The 14,235-nt window shown below is 34.6% G+C and overlaps 1 protein-coding gene across 2 annotated transcripts in view; it reads right to left on the bottom strand.

The window, feature by feature from the left end:
• CAND1 (cullin associated and neddylation dissociated 1) overlaps positions 1-14,235 on the bottom strand; it is a 43,790-nt gene that overhangs the window by 13,301 nt on the left and 16,254 nt on the right. For both annotated transcript variants that reach the window (XM_086400101.1, XM_086400103.1), the window contains 9 exons: positions 13,849-14,003; positions 11,506-11,629; positions 10,277-10,533; positions 10,091-10,196; positions 8,842-8,987; positions 5,985-6,277; positions 4,267-4,408; positions 2,434-3,927; positions 1,465-1,560 (listed from right to left, as the gene is read on the bottom strand). In XM_086400101.1, coding sequence (XP_086256227.1) covers positions 1,465-1,560; positions 2,434-3,927; positions 4,267-4,408; positions 5,985-6,277; positions 8,842-8,987; positions 10,091-10,196; positions 10,277-10,533; positions 11,506-11,629; positions 13,849-14,003 — 2,813 coding nt within the window. The remainder of the gene's footprint in view (positions 1-1,464; positions 1,561-2,433; positions 3,928-4,266; positions 4,409-5,984; positions 6,278-8,841; positions 8,988-10,090; positions 10,197-10,276; positions 10,534-11,505; positions 11,630-13,848; positions 14,004-14,235) is intronic.

The raw sequence follows: 14,235 nt of genomic DNA on the forward strand, positions 1-14,235 counted from the left end.
CTTCTAGCAATTTATTATAGGCAAGAGCCTCAGTTTCCCAGTTAATAAAATGAGAATTATAAACTTTTAGGGCCACGGAACAGAATAAATAGCATGTACATTACTGAACACAGTGTCTGGTACATGTATTCATTCATAGCTATTCATCAATATGTAATCTCAACCCTATGATAAGTAATCTTTTAGAATACATGGTGGGGAAAAGGTGCCAGAAGACTTAAATGTATCACAACAGCAATCTGCTAAAATGGGAGATGGAAAAAATGCTTCAAACATCACAGATTGGTAACCTCAAGACTGACCACCCAGGAAAGTTCTGACTACAAAAAAGGTTAAGAGATAGCTTGTGTTCAAAAAGAATTTAAAGCTCCTCACCTCTGTCTGTCTAGAATTACTATGATGGTAAACTGCTTTTAAGTAAAGCTCCTGAAGTACTGCTATCATTATGGACAAATGGTGACACAATCTAGGATCAGTGGTCCCCAACAACTTGGTCTAGGAATTTCAATTTTAAACAACCAGAATGATCATCATCTAACTGAGTAACTACTCCAGTGATGCACACTTGCTGACTGTTGTCAACCTAGAAAGATGTCTCTAGAGATCTGGCACAGGTCTCTTCCCTTGTTGTATCTTGTACAATGCCAAAAATGAGAGTAAACAAAAAAGAGGGGAGAACAAAGGCAAGAATCTTCTGACAAAGACTTCCTATGAATTATCTCTACGTCTCAGCATTGTCATCCATTTATCCTCTATGTTCCTCCTACTCTGAGCTAGTAATCCCTTTGTGTAGTTCTTTTAGACTGTTTTTGCCCCTTCTGGCCCACTGCAGAATGGCATGAAGCTGTTAAGTTTCTATGCATACCCCTCTATCCTTTCTGCTGATATCCCCATTCTTTTGTCAAGAAAACCCCAGGAGTTTAGTTACTAAAGACTCTAGGGAAACTGATGATGAAAACAACTTAGGAAGTTATAAAATCATGAAAAATAATAAAGAGATGACCTTTTTCTTTCTTGTGTATCTCCTCTTAGGCTGACAGGGATAAATACCTCAAGAATTATCTTTTTTAGTCTTAAATTTCCACCTTAAATTTAGAAGCCTCCACAGAGCCCCTTGGGAGCTAGAGGGATATAAATAATAACAGAAAATTCAGCCATCACAACTCAAATGAGATTCATTTACAACTGGGAAGAACTTCAGACTGTCAGATCATATAATATTACCCTTTACCCATTAGTTTACTTTAGGTCATTCCCCAAACACTATTATCAAATGTGTCGTTGACTTTAAAGACATCCTAGCATATTTAGCTAATTTCAATTATTTGCAAAATTATGTTTTTAATGAAACAATTACCAGACCCTTAAAATAGTTCCTTGGAGATATATTTAGCTATTGAAATGATTCAGGTTTTGACAATTAACTACTATTTAGGCAGTATTTTTATCTTCATTTGCACTTACCTATGCAGTTCTTTAATAGTGGATCAATAGGTTGTGGATGATCAGAAATAGTAAACTTCACAGCTGTAACCACTGAGCTTCGGGCATATGATGAACCTAATTAAAAATAAATTCTAAGTCTACGGTATTTAAATCCGCTAAAATCCATGGACATCTTTATCATTTTCAAACCACTTCAAGTAACATCAGTATCTGTAATTCCTTAAAATTCTCTTTGATCAAGAAGGGTATTTCTTCTTTCCCTCAGGATACCAATGGAGCAAAGTTTATTCATTTTGTGAAATATAATCTCGCTAGATCTCAAAAGGAACAATTTCATCCAAGGAGGAGGCAGCCTGAGAAACCAGGAGTGAAGGATCTACCCCTCCTAAAAGGGAACTGGTTTAACCACATCAGCAGATAAGATTATCAAATTTATTAAAAATGGAAGCAATTTCTAAGAATGAATGGCCATTTTTACCTTCTCCTTGGATAATAAGGGTTGACACTGGTAAATCTGAAAACTGTTCCCAGAATTTTTCATTTGAACTTAGTTCACCAATTTTAGTACTGTAAGCATGGTTCTCTGGCTTTATTAATTCAAGACCAAAGAGTAACATTAAAATATACTGAACACTAGAAATGACACCAGATTTATTTAATCATTATCTAACTACACTCTTAATTCTTTTAAACAACAAAATGTCATTTGAACATGGCTCCATATCATAAGTTCTACATGTAACAAGATACAGCATTAGCCATCTTTCCAGGCAACCAAATACTAATAACAATTTTGGGGGGGGAGGGAAGGGGAGGGAGGCTCAACAGGGAGGGGATATATATATATATGTGTGTGTGTGTATATATATATGACTAATTCATGTTGTTGTACAGCAGAAATCAACACAATACTGTAAACCCATTTTTCTCCAGTCAAAAAATTTTAAAAATAAAAATTTTCTTAAATAAGAAAATCTAGGTACCCACCTGATATTAAATACCCCTTAAGCCGTGGAAGGAGAGTTTCTGGATCAATTAGAGTGAGTTTGCCTAGACATTCAGCAACAACATTTCTGGTTCCTTCTTCTGCACACTCACAGTGCTTTAGCAATAAGGCCCAGATGTTTTCAACATACGGTTTAAGGCCCACCACTGATGCAGAGCTAATAATTTCCTTCAAGGAATGAAGCAGTAGATACTGCCTTTTGGGTTGACTGGTTATTTCTTGTAAGACAAACGGAAGGTATTCAGGAAGGTTGCCCACACTAATGCTGCCTAATGCATAGGATGCAGCTGATTTGACTTCTTCACTAGGAGATGAGAAAGCTTCTAATATGACAGACTTTAGTTCCAGCTGCCCACTTAAGTCAATATGATGCCCAACTTCTCCAAGAGACAGTAGAGCTAAGAGACGAATTGAATCTGTAGACCTTGAGTTCTTCACATCTTGAATAAACTGACCTACTACAGCTGGTCCTTCTTTAGGGCATGCTCGAGTAAGAGCAGCTACACATTTGGCAATGGAATAATAAGACTGCTTATGAGTAAGAGCTGTGCTCTGAGAATAAACTGGGCCAGTGAGCATGCGCAACAAATCCATATATCCTAGATTATTTGTTCCAGTAACAACCAGAGCTTGGAAAAAGTCTAGCATAGCACTAAGTGCTCCCCCTTGCAATAAAGGTGATCTAACAAGTCCAATAAGTTCATTGAGAATGGATCCACTTATCTTCGAAAGGGAGGAGGGATACACTTTTGCTAGTGTGGTTAGAAAACTGATAGCCATCTGTGAAACATGCATATCACTTTCGCTGATAAGAGGTGGGAGCTCATCTAGAACTGCATCAATCATGGCAGCAGTCAAGCTGTCACTATAGTTTTTAATTAGAATATCTAAAGCAGAAAGGGTACCCAGTTTCAAAGCTCTCTGGTTTTTCCTGAGAAACGAGGCAAGGATAGGAACCCCTTCTCCCAGGACAGGCCTCAAATCTATCTTCAAAGGGGACCCAGCAATCAGTGTCAAAGCCTTCACTGTAGTTAACCGTGTAATCTCATTCTTCAGTCTCTCCAAGAAAATCTGAAGTGTATTGGGCAAGTCAGAGCCCAAATTGTCTCCAAGGTTGCAAATAATTTGTCCCATACAGGAAATAGCCCTTTCCTTGACTTCCTGATCAATGTCAGCTGCTTTTAACCTCTTAATGGTACAGGTAAACAGATCTTTGATGTAAGGAGTCGCATCAAACGAGGAAGGCTGATCTAAAGGACGAATTACTTTGACAAGTTGTTGAGTAACAAGAAGAGCTTCAGATGTAATCTTGTAAAATGGGTCTCCAACACAAGCCACCACTGGGGGGACCAAAGCTTGAACGTGAGGATGGAAGACTTGAGGAGAGTGGTTACAGAGGATTACATATAGACAGGACAAAGCATCGATCTTCAAATTTGATGAGCTTGATTTATCATTCAGTGAGAAAATGATTCCTAAAAACCCAACCAAAAAAGAAAAATCCAATATTTTTATGCATGACAACTTTATGAAAGCAAAAATATAAAACTGATCCCTAAAAGACTGCTAAAGCTTCCACTTTATATTATCTCTAAAGTAATAGAAATTCCACAAGCTGTGATAAATATTAAAGTAAAATATTTTAGGGTTTGGTTTTAAACTTTTTACTTTTAACTTTAGATATTCAATGTTCCTATAAAGTTAGTTCCATGTACAAATTAAGTTGTCACAAGTCATTCTTTTCAAGGAAACAATTATTTAAGCTTATCTAAGTCTTAATAAATCCCAAAAGTGATTTACTATTTCTTGCATACCTGGTACAAGTACAGGAATGTGTTGTGTTAGGGCCCCGGGTAATACATTTACCAGTTCAGTTAACATGTTAAAACAACACTGTCGGGTCTTCACACTTTTCTCTTTCATCTGTTTGTGCAGAGCTTTAACAATGTTTGGAACCTGTAATTATCAAGTGCTCATTAGCTGGTTCAGTTATTGGTACTTCCTCAGTTCACTTAACACAAATTACAAGGGATGCGGACGAATGGAAGAATTTTTCTGGTCAAATTCCTAATTCTGCTAACTGCTAACAATTTGTTCGATACAAACTTTGTTGCCATCTACTATGCATGTTCCCTTGTAACTATATTTGCTTGACACTGATAAACAGAGAAAAGCTATCATTAGCTTTCTACAGAACAACAGAATAGTCTTCCTTGATTAATTTTACTTATGAAATGCACCAGACTAAATAGAAATCTAAATAATAATTTTCAACCAAAACTTTAGGAACATAATTTATAAACAGCACATATAAGCAATTACAGGAAAAAAGACAAATTACAGAAAAGAAACCATTAAATGGGTCTTTGTCTTTGCTTTTCGTTGGCTCTTACAATGAAATCAACCTCACTTCAAATGTAGTTACAAGCAGCAGGAATAGGAGTCAAAGACATCACTTCTATACTTTCTAATGTTAGTGAAACCTAAATAGGGTATTTGCTAAAAAGTCTTCAGGAGAGCAGGATACAGACACATACCATATTGAACAATGATGTGAGAACTAGAGGCAAAAGAAAACGCCTATCTAATTAATTCATCATAGCACCATCATAATTTTTTGTGATTTTTATCTGCTTTCCATATAGTCAATTACTTATGTCTTGGATACACTTTCTTTTTCTTCTACAATTAATCATCAGTGTTCACCTTTTAAGTTCACCACAATCTATTAAAATTTTTACTACTTAAAACAAGATAGCTATGACACGTACATCCCTTGTCCTAGTTTAGTTGTTTAGTTTCTCTCAAGATCTCTTCTGTAATCCATAAAAATGGACATATATGTACCCCATGGGGATGCTTTAGAGATTACATATAAGATAGGAAAATGCCTAGTGTGTACTAAATATTCAGTAAATGGGGACTATACAGACCTAATATTTAGATCCTAAAGAAGATGTCCTAAAGTGAAAAAATATGTATTTTATCAATAATAGGTGGCATATAATATCAATAATAATATCAATAATAATACATGGCATATAAAGCCTGTGTGGCAGGCTTCACCGTGTGTTTAAACAGAGCATATCATTTCCATCTTGGGTAGACAGTTTTAAGTAAACCATTATTACAAATGAGAAAACTGAGACTTAATAAAATGTTTAAATAACTTGTCCAAGACCACATACACAAACACACACAGAATCCTAATTTCTCTAAATTAGAAGAGAAAGCTATGAACACAAGTAGTCCAATTCTACTGCCCTAAGATTTCTCCATTAATACATCAAAGATAAAAGATATTTTATTGAATCTTAAAGCTAATACTGTTCAGCCAAGAAAAATCAAGAAAACTTCAATCAGAATAAATTATAAGTAAGTAATGTTATATGAGGATCCATAAACTATTATACAAACATATCCCAGAAATGTTTCTCTAAAGCTATTCTGGAACTCCTATTTTCATACAAAAACACCATTTTAAAACATCACATTTACTAGCAGGACTTTCAAAACCACACTTTAAACTGACCTGACTCTGAAGCATTGTTAAAGGTGTTTCTCCCTGTTCCATTGCGTCAGGGTCACACAGCCAACTTTGCACAGGACGAGTTTGCTTCAAAAGAGAAAGGTATGCATGAAATACATCTGCTTTTACATTCTCTTCACGCTCTTTAAATCTGGATATCAGTGCAGGAGAGACGGTCTTGTAGAATTCTGGAAGCATTTCATGCCTTGTGCTAACTACAGCATCCAAGCACTTAGCAGCTGCACGTCTCACTTTCCAACTCATGTCATCATCGTCACTGTATTCATCATCACTCCCTAAAGAGAAGTTTTAATGTTAACAGACTATTAATCATAAGAAAAGTTTAATACAGAAAATAAATTGATACTCATAACTAAGATAATTTTCCAACTTTTAAGATACACAGCCAGAGACAGATTTAAAAAGAACTCGTTCATAAACCAGAAGCAGTTTACTTAAAAAATCTACAAATAAACCTCTAAAGAAAAATGATCTGATTGTGTTTTTAACTTAACATTTTCTCGTTGATGGATAATGAGCTGTTTATTAACTATCATTTATTAACACATTAAACATCTTCAGATTACAAATATGTATAAATGTCCCAGCCTTTTAAATAATATGAATAGAAGTTCAATTCAAAAGATTCACTTGACACTACAGGAAAACCAAACAACTGGGGAGTTCATAAGATAAACCATAAAAATAATGATCACCAATGGCATATCACACTGTGAAACTAATTTTTCAGGGGTAAAAAAGAATCCTGACATTAGCTTTCTTTGTGGCTACATGGCTTTCCATTAAATTTGCTGATGGGCTATTAGGAACAAATATGCATATTCTCAACTTATTAAAATATTATCTTAATATAGCTTAAAGAACCTATACTTTCTCAGTTACAACAATAAAATTCTGTCCACAGAATAGAGCACTAGCTTCTCCAAATTCCTGCTAAACATTAAAACAATATTCTAAGCTTAAGTATTAACAACTCCATCTCACTTATACCAAATACTGCTAAATCAAGGCATTTGATTTGAAGAAAAATTACAGGGCACTATCAAGTAGACTATTTAAAGCAAGTAAGTAAAAATTTTTAGAGAATGTAAACATTTCCAATGGCAACGCAACTATGGGAATAACTTTATAGAAATATACTTTATTGAAAAAGTTATAAAAATTAAATAGCCTAATAACTAAAATTATGGTTATATAAGTTACAGTAACACTATGATAAAAATATATTAGGTATCAGAAAATATTAGGTGTAATGAAGAAAGAATGCTAAAAAGGGAAATAGGAGTATGCGGTATGGGAAAGTCCTGAGATGGGAGACTGGATGAGGGAGGTATGTAAAAGAAGTAATCAGGTATAACCCCAAAGTTTTTGGCCTGAGAAACTAAGAATAGAGGTGCTATTCTGAGATGGAGAAGTCTAAAGAAGAAACAGGTTAATAACCAGTCAGTGGAGGAAGGCTGGGAAGAAGATATTCTGGACATCTAGGCAGTGTATCAATTAAGCAGTTTTGCATATATGAACCTAGAATTAACAGGAAAGATCTGGGATAAAGTTTGGGTTTTCAGCATACTGATATTAAAGCCAAAAGACTAGATGAGATCAACAAGATTATAAGAACATAACAGAGAAGTCAAGAACTAAGCCCAGAAATACTCCACAGTTTAGTGATCAGGGTGATGAAGAGGAATCAGCATAGGGAAAGAGAAGGAGTAATCACAAAGACAGGACTAAAACCAGGAGAATCTGATATCGTGGCAGTTAAATAAAGAAGTGCTGCTGAAAACTGAGGAACAAGCTAAGTCAAACATCTGAGGTCACTAGCAATCACTGCAAAACTGGATTCAAAACAAAAGGGGGAAAAAGGAGTTGGAGAGCATTTATTCTTTTGAGGAGTTCTGTTATAGTGCAGAGAAACTGAGCAGTATCTGTTGAAAGTCTAAAATGAGACTAAGAGAGAGTTTTTGTATCTTTTTTTTTTCAAATGGATGAAATTACAGACTTTAGAGCAAAGGCATTACCTAAATTCATTCAAAGAATCAAACTTAAAAAGTATAATTAACAGGAAATCCACCAACACATAAACCCAATAACTTATTTAAACATTGCTATTATGATTCTTTTAATAGAACAGAGACAACTACACATGAGCAACCCTGTGCCTTTGATGTGTTACTCCTTTCCACAGTAAATACCACAAATCTCAGCACAATGACATCAATCTCAGGAACCTCAGAAATACTTGGATTAATCATGAAAGTTAAGTAGAGCCTCAAATAATACTTAAAATTTCTCATTAAAAGTAACTATGCATCAGATCAGATCAGATCAGTCGCTCAGTTGTGTCCGGCTCTTTGCGACCCCATGAATCGCAGCACACCAGGCCTCCCTGTCCAACACCAACTCCCGGATGCATAAAACAAACCAAACTGCTAGGAATATGTTATAGATATCTATAGGTACAATTTATTCATTTCCCTCCTTACAAAAACACTGTGTAATCACTGATAAGTGCTTGCCAAGAGAAAAACACTAACATTTTTTTTAGCTTATTTAAAAAAATTAAATTGGGACAGAGTAATTTTGTTATCTACTTTTCATTCAACTTATTAACCGCTTTAACAAATGTTTACCTAGAACATGATTTTGAAAATGTTGCATACAGTTCAATAGCTGGACGCCCCGTAATTAAATCAACTTGCTCTTGTTGAATACTGTGGTTATTTCCACTTTCACTATTATAAGCAAGCAAACAAGCAGTACATTCTGGGGCCAAGAATCATCTCCATCTATAATTAGTTCTTTCATGAAAATATAACAAATCCTACTTAATTTGAAATACCTTGGTCGTCATCATCACCACCATCTGCATCCATGGCATTTTCATCTTCATCTTCATCATCATAATTATAATTAGGATCATAAGTAAGATACTTAAGACATATATTTATAATGGTAGAAACATGGGGATACACTTCCTTAGGACATCTGTAGAAAAAACAAAAGCTACCTTGAATAATTGTACTTATTTTCTTGATTCAGTATCTGTCAACTTTATTAGCAGATTGTCTTCCGTTTAACGTTTTAAAACATTTACTTTTCAAATTACTCTTTTTTAATCAATTTTAAGATGAACTCTTCCCTCCTACCACCACCACCACCACTTAACACCTTTGAAGTCAGGATGATTTTTACAATAAATGATATGACATGGTTAGTGTGGGGTCATACAAAGAGAGATCTGCACACAGTCTATCTTTTCAACATACAGCTATAACACAAAGGCCAAATAAATGCATTCTTCAGTAACTAGCATTACTGGTAAAAATGGCAGGGTACATTAATTTAGGTTTGGTCTTATAACTTTAATGTTCAGAAGACAGAACGTATAGTAAATGCCCAAGAATAAGTATTTCTCAATTAAAGGTATAGAAATGAACCCCACAATTTTTAGCAATTTTATATGACTATAAAGCTACTTATCGAAAACCATGAGTGAAAACTGCTTACTATTACTACAAACAGCCAACAGTCAAGTCACAAAACAGTGTGTTACAATGCTGTCAATTCTAGCCAGGAGTGTTGGGCGGGGGGGGTGGGACGGGGGGGGGGACAATCTCGCTACTTAGCCAGTATGATCTTCTCACACATAAATGCAGTTATTATTAGAACCAAGGTTTTCAAACTGAGAATCACTGCCCTAGCAAATATAACAGATCTCAAACATTGTTAAAGAGATACAAAATTCACTAGTATATATTTCTGACCAGATCATTAATTTGTTCTGGTAAACCACATTAAGACAACTGGAAGACAATTATATATACTTTTCCCAAGTTCTTTAAGTTCTAACAGTAAGGAGGAAACATTTCAAAATAAATGTGATGACTGTATTTTAAAATAAAGATGATATTCACTTCAAATACTGTATTGTTATCACTTATTATTTAAAACTTAATTAAAACATCTGAAATCCAAAATTCAATCCAGCTGTGAGTAAAATAATCCATTTTCCTCACCCACCAAATCTAGATCTTATTATTCTATTCTTAAGAAAAAATATTTGAAAAATAGATATCTTTAAAACTTGCCTTCTCACAAATGATTCAAAGGCTTGAATGCAGTACTCTCTTAATTCATCGTCATCTACATTACAAAATTTTACCACCAAAGGAATTATCTTCTCAAGGTATTCACCTAAGAAAAGCATATTGGTTCTTATAAATATTCATTAATATGTTTTAAAGAAAATTTTTAATTATATAAATATTTCTTACCTATTCTATGACCAGCTTGCCTACTAATAGCAGCAATACATTGTATGTAGGTTCTTGTTGTTGACATGGAATCATTTTTGGACAACTCTGACAACAGATGTTCAATAAGATCGACAAAAACTATATTTCCACAGCTCATAACCAGATGGCCAAGAGCAATAATGGTTCTTTTCCTCACTGCAAGTCTAGGGCTGGTCAACTGGGGGAGCAGACAGGTCAGAATTGAAGGATGGAAATTAACAAGAAGTCCTCCTTGCCTTAAAACAAAATGAGAAGAAAACAAATAAATTCAAAATGTCCAAGAACTATTACAATTTCTGCCTTCTGACCATCTCTCGATTACTTCTTCTCCCTATCGTCTTTTCTCTACAAATCTATACACTCAGTTTCAACCCACTTTGTTGGTTCAACTCCTCTCTCTCAAATCATTTCACATGTGCAGTTCAATGACTCAACAGCAGTCAAATATCTGTGTCCGGTGCAGTGCTAGTGATAAAGTCACACAGAGGACAAAAGGTCTAACTGAATTTTCACTACATATCAAATTAATAAGATTCCAATCAATCAGAATGATCTCCGACTACCTTCTATTCATTCTATATTCTGGAATACTAGAATATAATGTTTCCCAACTCAAGACTACTCATATATTCTGATATATTTTATCCTTAAGCACATGTATCTGTGCTCTAACCACTTTGCAAAACTAAATCCAGATGTGGTTTCCATAACAAACTTTCATGGCTCCTTCCATTTTAAATGTCAAAATACACCATACTCTGCGTTAATATTTAGTCCAGCTCTGCCTTACATTACAGCCATTTGTCTTATCTCCTATAGTGAAGTATAAGCTTTTTGTGTGCTAGGATAGCTCTTCACTTTTACTGTGTATTTGTACCATATGAAGGCACTTGATTACTTTCAAGTTCAAGTGAATTAGCCACAAATGATAACTATATTCAAGAAAATAAAGGGTAAAACAAAATATAAAAACTGTGCTGAAATATTTAAATTACAAATTTTATTATTTTTCAAGCTACAAGAAATATGCTTGCTATGTAATATTACGTGAGTATAATTAGCTTTTTTCTTCCCTCACCCCTAACCACACATTTATAAAACAATTTAAATATGAATAATTTGACCAAGTTTTATTATATTTATCAGAAAGAGTTCTTAATAAATGCAAATATCTGTATATAAGTAATAGAAACCACAGTCACGTTTACCTGCTTAACATATCAGCCATAATATCCAAGGCTTCTAGCTGAACAGAGACATCTTCCTGCTTTGCTATTGCACTGGTAAGACGCCCAGTAATCTTTTTACATACATTAGCAGCTAATGCAGACCCTGTATGAAAAAGGAACCATAACTTCAAGGCGAGTATGTTGAATTCCACCTTAAATTCATTCTAGTTATTATTCAGCAATTCTAAACTTGATTTAAAAACTGACTCAAGAGATCCATGTCAGAAAAATGTTTCAAAATAGGCTGTTTTTCAATAAAGTAAGTTATTAGACATAAACAAGAATTAGAGATAACTGCAGAAGAGTGCATGAAACAGGGAAAACAATATTGATTCAGTAAACTCATACTGCACAACTATTTCTGTGCACCAGTGGGAATGCTGGCTATGGAGCTATTAGCAGCTATAATGTTTACAACTCTAAACTGGAAAGCACATAACATTTTTCTCTACTTGAGTCATCTTTAGTAGTAACCTAATGAGATCCTTTCCAATCTAAGTAGAAATGTTGTTCCAGGAGACTCATCAAAAAGGTTATTAATATTTTAAAGTAGATCTATATTGTTACTGACCAGAGAGAGGAAAAAAAGGAAAAAGAAACTGTGAAAGTAAAAATCTGCATGGTTAACAGAATTCCTGTTAGAGCCAGAAATCGGCTAAAAACAAACATGTTTTAATGAGGGGAAAAAATGAGGAAAATTATCAATATAGCTAATAAAAGGATGCTTGCTCCTTGGAAGAAGTTATGACTAACCTGGAAGAAGTTATGACTAACCTAGACAGCATATTAAAAAGCAGAGACATTACTTTGCCAACAAAGGTCCATCTAGTCAAATCTTTGGTTTTTCCAGTGATCATGTATGGATGTGAGAGTTGGTAGTATGAAGAAAGCTGACTGCCAAAGAAGTGATGCTTTTAAACTGTGGGGTTGGAGAAGACTCGAGAGTCCTTTGGACAGCAAGGAGATCCAACCAGTCAATCTTAAAGGAAATCAGTCCTGAATATTCACTAGAAGGACTGATGCTGAAGCTGAAACTCCAGTACTTTGGCCACCTGATGCAAAGAACTGACTCACTGGAAAGACCCTGATGCTGGGAAAGACTGAAGGCAGGAAGAGAAGGGGAAGACAACAGAGGATGAGATGGTTGGATGGCACATCACCAAATCGATGGACATGAGTCAGCAAGCTTCAGGAGTTGGTGATGGACAGGAAGCCTGGCATGCTGCAGTCCATGAGATCACAAAGAGTCGGACTTGACTGAGCAACTGAACTGAATACAACTATAAATGACATACTCAAGAGTTGGTGAAATGTTTTTGAAGTAACTAATTCAGTAAGGGTAAAGTAACAATGACATGATACAGTGAGGAAAAAAAAGCCCATCAACTCTGGGTTAGAAAATAATGTGTATGAATCTTCTTCACCCAACAAGCTAATCAAAACTTTGGATGAACTGACCTAATCTCTCTGAATTTCAATTCTCTTATCAACAATCTACAGTATTAAGACCTCCCACAGGATTAACGTTTGGACAAAGTGAAATAGTATACATGCATCATCTAGCATGATAGTTAGCACAGTAATTAATAAATATTAAGTAAATGAATGAAAACTACATACTAAGACTACATTTTTACCAATACACATATTTCCATGAAAGAGTAATTGCACTCCATTTGCAGATGAGACAGTAACTTTAGACTGTTAATTTAAGCCAATAGCTTAGTAGTCAAGACCAATTCTAAAACTTACATAAAAATTTCTGTTGGAGATCAAAAGCTAATTACTTGACAAATTCATTAACTGTAACTGTTTTAAACTTTTTAAAATTGTAAGTAGTTATAAAAGGCTCAGCCTGAATTAAAGATACTAGTAAACTGAAATCTTTCATAGCTATCTTAATAGTGTTAAGTTTTACACCATAAATTCTAATGCAAAGCAAAATTAATACTGAAAATGGAAAGCTAATCAAAATAACTCATGGTTTTGGGTATCTTTTCTCCCATTGCATACACTGGTTTGACTCTTTTCTGCAAGTCACTGTACATGCAATGATATAAAATCAAGTTCCAACACCAAAAATTTTCAGAACTGGCATTCCAAAAATACTTAAATTCAATCAAAATAACTGAATTTATTTTTAAGCAAAAATAAGACTCTATAGACTTTTTTCCCCTCACTGTTCAAAGGGATATTTACAAAGATCTTTCAGGGGTAAATACATCTCTCTCTCTCTCTGTGTGACCAGGAGGAAAAAAAAATTAGAGGAGAAACACTTCCATTTATAAAAGGGAAACAGAAGGAAAAAACACTCTTGCTTACCACTGGAAGCTGGAGGAAGTTCTCCAATTACTGTTTTGAGGCCAATACTTGAAATATCTCGAAGTTGTTCTTTATCAGAAAGCATGTTAGTGCAGAGGGTATCTACAATTGTCTCTACTTGGTACTCTTTCACTTTACTCACTAAAGGGCCAAGACTGAAACACAAAAAGAAAAAAAGAAAAAAAATTAACCTAGATAAAAAAAAAAACACAGAAAGACAGACAAGTAGTATACAAATAAGAGTATAAAAAATTCTTGGTTAATAAGCTTCTGGCAGTTTCTAATTTCTTCCCATTTATTTTCTTCATAGTATCATGAAACTCAAGATGCTTTCACCCGACCCCCACCCTTGGCAAACCCTTCAAATACACATCTTGTAATAAAAAA

The sequence above is a fragment of the Bos grunniens genome, chromosome 5 (assembly GCF_055505025.1).
Source record: "Bos grunniens cultivar Pamir isolate PY7600 chromosome 5, Bosgru_T2T1.0, whole genome shotgun sequence".
In the NCBI taxonomy this organism is placed as follows: domain Eukaryota; kingdom Metazoa; phylum Chordata; class Mammalia; order Artiodactyla; family Bovidae; genus Bos; species Bos grunniens.